This window comes from Coregonus clupeaformis, chromosome 6, assembly GCF_020615455.1.
Source record: "Coregonus clupeaformis isolate EN_2021a chromosome 6, ASM2061545v1, whole genome shotgun sequence".
NCBI classification, from domain to species: domain Eukaryota; kingdom Metazoa; phylum Chordata; class Actinopteri; order Salmoniformes; family Salmonidae; genus Coregonus; species Coregonus clupeaformis.
This window is the reverse complement of record NC_059197.1, coordinates 32,489,730-32,495,375: the sequence shown is the minus strand read 5'-3', so window position 1 is coordinate 32,495,375 and position 5,646 is coordinate 32,489,730. Positions and strand designations below refer to the sequence as shown.

At 48.8% G+C, this 5,646-nt stretch overlaps 1 protein-coding gene across 3 annotated transcripts in view; it reads right to left on the bottom strand.

Annotated features, from left to right (window-relative positions):
- Positions 1–2,222: 2,222 nt before the first annotated feature.
- LOC121567809 (metabotropic glutamate receptor 5) overlaps positions 2,223–5,646 on the bottom strand; it is a 93,284-nt gene continuing 89,860 nt past the window's right edge. For all 3 annotated transcript variants that reach the window (XM_045220169.1, XM_045220177.1, XM_041878108.2), the window contains one exon: positions 2,223–3,824. In XM_045220169.1, the coding sequence (XP_045076104.1) occupies positions 2,858–3,824 (967 nt within the window). In that variant the 3' untranslated portion in view covers positions 2,223–2,857. The remainder of the gene's footprint in view (positions 3,825–5,646) is intronic.

Here is a 5,646-nt window from a genome sequence, read left to right as displayed (position 1 = left end):
TGGTCAGTGTCAGTGGAGGAAAGGGAGAGCGGAGGGATGTTGAGAGGCAGTGGAGGAAAGGGAGAGCGGAGGGATGTTGAGAGGCGGCCTCCCAGTCTGCTGCGCTCTCCCTCCGCTGAGACTCACCATCAGATGCAGGCACCATCAGCCCAGTAAAATAGACTGACCATCAGATGCAGGCACCATCAGCCCAGTAAAATAGACTGACCATCAGATGCAGGCACCATCAGCCCAGTAAAATACAAATAAAAAGCTAATTAATTAAATATATGCTCACTCAGCTGTGCCTCACAAGTAACACAACAATGGATCTATTACCGGTGTGATCATATAGTCTACCTCAAATGTTGAAATATAATTTTAAAAAATGTCCCGAACAACAATGCATTGGCAGGGCAATTCAAGCAAAGCCCATATGTGGTGATAAGTATTGGGCCTATAGCTTACTGCACAAACCTCATTGCTACAGAACTGTTTTTAATTGGTTAATGTTGCATAGGCTTACGTTTTTTAAGTCATGTAAAAATAAATCTGAGCGGTAGATCTCGGCTTGCATTTAGACTCAAAGTGATCTGGACTCAGAAAAGGTTGGTGACCACTGGTCTAGAGTTTTCCCTGTTAACACTATCAACGGTTTCCTTTACTGTGGCAATTGTGATTGAATCAACGCAATATTAGCCACTTTCAACGCAACATACCGAAACAAAGCGAACTACACAAGATATTTTGTTGTAGGCAGAACGCACCGGAGTAGGATTCTATTGCATTGCCACGCACTACTCAGCCCGTACTCTACACAGACCGGGGCGGCATAACCAATCAGAGCTGCAGTAGGCCTATATGCAAATAGACCATTGCCATATATGGATCTGTGCCATTTACTGCGAACTGGACTGTGTTTACAGCATGAGAAGTGGTGAGTAGATGCGCTTGTTTTGAGATCAAGAGAGCTGCATGTAGCCACATGGCACATTTTGTTCATATCCTTTGCTAGTTAGTGAGTTATTAGGCCAGTTATTGATCATTTGTAGTCAGCAATAGGGGAGTGATTGCTTCCTACAAGAGCACAAAGGGAGCTTTTTTTTGTCTTAAATGGGCAGTGTTGTATTTTGAGACAGGCTTTAATAAGCTAAGTAGCCAATAGGCAGAGGGTAGCATAATTTGTCTGATTCACTGTAATAATGGTATGGAAATAATAATGCATTTTATTTTGTAAAGTGGTTTCTTGGATCAAACAACACAACAACATATTTCAGTCACCTCCTTGTCTGAAGGACAAGTGGATGAACAGGTTAATGTCAAGCCCTGCATGTTTTTTTTCAAAAGTCTCATGGAATGTAGACCTACATTGAACACCACACATTGGCTGCTACTGTAGGCTAAATGGTAGAACAGCTATTTCCATGTAAAAATTTTATGGGATGCATTTTCTCCATTGTTTATGACGGTAGGCCACTCTGGTAGGCCTTAATTATGATCAAATAGCCACAGTAGCCTACTTGGCCACTGTGAAAACTGTAATTTAAAGCGGGTACTGCCTCAGTGTTCACAGTAAACGTGCGCTGAAAGTTGCACAGAATTGTAACAATGTTCAAGTTTGCGCAGCGCTGAAAAACATTAGAGGGAACATTGGCTTGGTGTCTAGTTCACTTTAGTTTGATTGATGGATTTTTTTCTACTTGAATCAGGACAGTTTTCTAGCACGTTACTGACTACTGTATAACTGTTCAATACTGGTAGAATGCCTCCGCAAAATCACAGCCACAGAGGTGTGGAAAGTTTGGTCCCATCGCTTCAGGAGACATGTAGAAAATAGTATACATTCAAACTTCTGAAGTAATTAATAGTCCAAAAGACCTCAAAGATCAAAGAAACACTGAGAGAGAGAGAGAGAGAGAGAGAGAGAGAGAGAGAGAGAGAGAGAGAGAGAGAGAGAGAGAGAGAGAGAGAGAGAGAGAGAGAGAGAGAGAAAGAGAAAGAGAGAGAGAGAGAGAGAGAGAGAGAGAGAGAGAGAGAGAGAGAGAGAGAGAGCAATACTAAGACAAAGTTCTTCAGTATTTCACACTATCCATGGTATGTATAAACAGAAGCATCTGATATTTAGATGCTCTCCAAGATCTTTTTTATTTACACTTTTCCCTACAACAGCCGATATGCATGTGTTTGTGTGTGTGTGTTTGTGTGTGTGTGTTTGTGTGTGTGTGTGTGTGTGTGTGTGTGTGCGTGCGTGTGTGCGTGTGTATGTTTGTGTGTGTGTATGTTTGTGTGTGTGCGTGCATCTGTGTGTTGGTGTGTCAGTGGCCATAGCTGCTCTGCTCAGCCCTTATAGTTATTCCATGTGTGTCCATGGCAGCAGCTGGTCAGTTCTGTGAGGTTATCTGTCTATGCAGGTGCCCCCTACCACAATAAACATCTCTAATTAGTCGACAGCCATTTTAGTTTAAGGCCACTACCAAAAGAAAAGACCAAACACACCTCTAAGTAGAGACTTATGGCCATACGCTTAAACACCAGAACGCTAAAGGCTTTTTTGTAGTCCTTGTTTTCGCTCTGGATGCCTGACAAACTACAATCCCCACGTTATACCTCGCTGCTCACTGAACACATGTAAACACAAACACTGCAGGTCACCGTCCAATGACATCACACGATGATGTGTCCTGTTCCTGTCCCTCCTTCTAGCCAGTAGAGGGCTTTCACCTCTCTGAGGGACTGGTCAATCTCTTCTCCTCCTGTCCTCCTCCCTCTATCACAAGGCAGCCATCGCCATTTTCTCCCCCAAGAGACTGTTTTTTCTCTGTCCCCCCTCTCCGTCTCCACTCTCCTCCTCTTCTCCTCTTCTCCTCTCATCCCTCTCTCACAGTGAGGAAGAGCTCTGGCTGTAGTTTCTCAGGGTCAGCATTTCGTATTTGGGCGGAGGGGACGAGGGCGGGGGCAGACACAGGGTGGACTCTGAGACCGGGGAGCCACTGCCCGATCCCAGCGAATCACGGAAGGGCGAGGGCGGGGTCAGATTCATTAGCTCCTCTTCCAGCTCTGCCCTCCTTAGAGGGGACTCTGCCCCCACAGTGATGTGTCGCACTGGAGAGGTGGAGGCCTGAGGGTGAGGCAGAGGGTGAGGGAGACTGTGAGGGGAGTGTGGCAGGGGGTGAGCGAGGCAGGCGTGTCCCCCTACGTTGGACTCTACATGGGGGAGGGGCTGGACGTCAGCGTATGTGGTCATGGTGGCGGGGATCTCCCGGGGGAGGAGGAAGGGATCTGCTGGGTGAGAGGGCATCAGGGTGTGTGTGTGGGCATGTGTGTGTGAGTGTGTGGGGGACGGGGAGAGCATCATGCTGTTGAGCTCGCTGATGTTGGCAGTGAAACGGTTAACCACGCAGCTGATCTGATCCATCAGAGAACTGTCACACACATCGCCCCCGCCTACAGAACCCCTGGTGAGGTAGGTTGGTACGCCCATCACAAGTGGCTCATCTCTTAGTCCCGCCCCATGCAAGCGCTGGCTAACAGTGCTGATTGGTGAAGGGGTCTGAGGTCGGTAGGTGATTGGGTATCTCTCCTCTGGGTATCTCTCCTCTGCCTCTGTGAGCTCGTACAGGGTCTTGTCTGCATCAGGGTGGGGGTGGGGTAGGGAGGGCAATGGCATATGGGGGAGCAGGTCAGCGCCCCCACTGTAGCGCCCCTCCGGGGTCTTGGAGAAGGGCTTGATGACAGCTGTCTGGTTGTTCTCCTTCCTCTTGATGTGGAACGACAGGCGCTGCCACAGGTGGTTTCCACGGGAACCCCGCTCCGTCTGAGCCCAGGATACTGACTTTCCATTGGAGCTGCAGAGACAGGAAAGAGGTGAAAACAGGAAATGAAATGTGTGTTTCAGCTGGTGCATATCAGTGTAGAAACCATTTTCTCTATTCCTCCCCTCCACCTTTATATCACCTCTCTGTCCTCCTCTTCTCTCTCCCCCTCTCAATTGTCAGGTTAATTAGTGTGATTAATCTATAATGGAGCTTCTGATTAAATCATGCTGCTATGGCTAGGGGTCGGGAGGACTCTAGGGAGACGCATATAACCTCAGCACACAGGGGAATGTTTCTGACACATTTTACATTTTAATAGACACTCTTATGCAGAGTGATTTACAGTAGCGCATGCATACATTTTCACTTCTTTTTTTTCTCTCATACTGGTCCTCTGTGGGATTCTAACCCACAACATTGTCATTGCAAATGCCATGCTCTACCAACTGAGCCACACGGGATCACATCTTACAGTGTTTTGGTTGTAGCCAAACGAAACGGTAACCAGCTGACTAAAGAGAATGTCCTTTTCTCTTGTTCTTTTTACTCTGAGGAGCAGCACGTTGTCATTTCATAGGGCTGCTTGGTCACGTGGTTGTTCCATTAGTGATGGAGGAGAGCTTGGCCTTTAGCTCGTCCTCTTCATCTTGTTTTTTATCTCTCTCTCTCCCCCCTTTCTCTCTCCCCCCTTTCTCTCTCTCCGCTCTCTCTCCCCCCTCTCTTTCTCTCCCCCCTCTCTCTTCCCCCTCTCTCTCTCCCCTCTTTCTCTCTCCCCCTTTGCTCTCTCCCCTCTCTCTCTCTCTTTCTTTCCCTCTCTCTCCCCCTCTCTCTCCCCCCTCTCTTGCCCCTCTCTCTCTCCCCCCTCTCTCTCCCCTCTCTCTCTCCCCCCTCTCTCTCTCTCTCTCTCCCCTCTTTCTCTCTCCCCTCTCGCTCTCCCCTCTCTCTCTCTCTTTCTCTCGCTCTCTCCCCCCTTCTCTCTCTCCCCTCCTCTCTCTCGCTCCCCTCTCTCTCTCTCCCCCTCTCTCTTTCTCCCCCATCTCTCTCTCCCCTCTCTCTCTCCCCCTCTCTTGCCCCCTCTCTCTCCCCCTCTCTCTCTCCCCCTCTCCTCTCCCCTCTCTCCCCCCTCTCTCTCCCCCTCTCCCCTCTCTCTCTCCCCCTCTCTCTCTCTCTCTCCCCTCTCTCTCTCTCCCCTCTCTCTCTCTCCCCCTCTCTCTCTCTCTCTCTCTCGCTCTCTCTCTCTCTCTCTCTCTCTCTCTCTCTCTCTCTCTCTCTCTCTCTCTCTCTCTCTCTCTCTCTCTCTCTCTCTCTCTCATCTCTCTCTCTCTCTCTCTATCTCTCTCTCTCTCTCTCTCCCCACTCCCCCCCTCTCTCTCCCCCTCTCTCTCCCCCCTCTCTCTTTCTCCTGGAAAATGGCGTCTGCATAATCAGATGTGTGGGTCGGACTCAGGTCAGAGAGAGACTCACAGACTCACAGCGTCTGGGGAAGCATTGACTCAGATGGCCTTCATCGAAATGGCCCTGCACTAAAAAGGCTGTTACTGAAATGGCCCTGCACTAAAAAGGCTGTTACTGAAATGGCCCTGCACTAAAAAGGCTGTTACTGAAATGGCCCTGCACTAAAAAGGCTGTTACTGAAATGGCCCTGCACTAAAAAGGCTGTTACTGAAATGGCCCTGCACTAAAAAGGCTGTTACTGAAATGGCCCTGCACTAAAAAGGCTGTTACTGAAATGGCCCTGCACTAAAAAGGCTGTTACTGAAATGGCCCTGCACTAAAAAGGCTGTTACTGAAATGGCCCTCAAATGAGATTCACTTAGTGGGCAGTGACCCAGCACTGATCTCTGTACCCTCC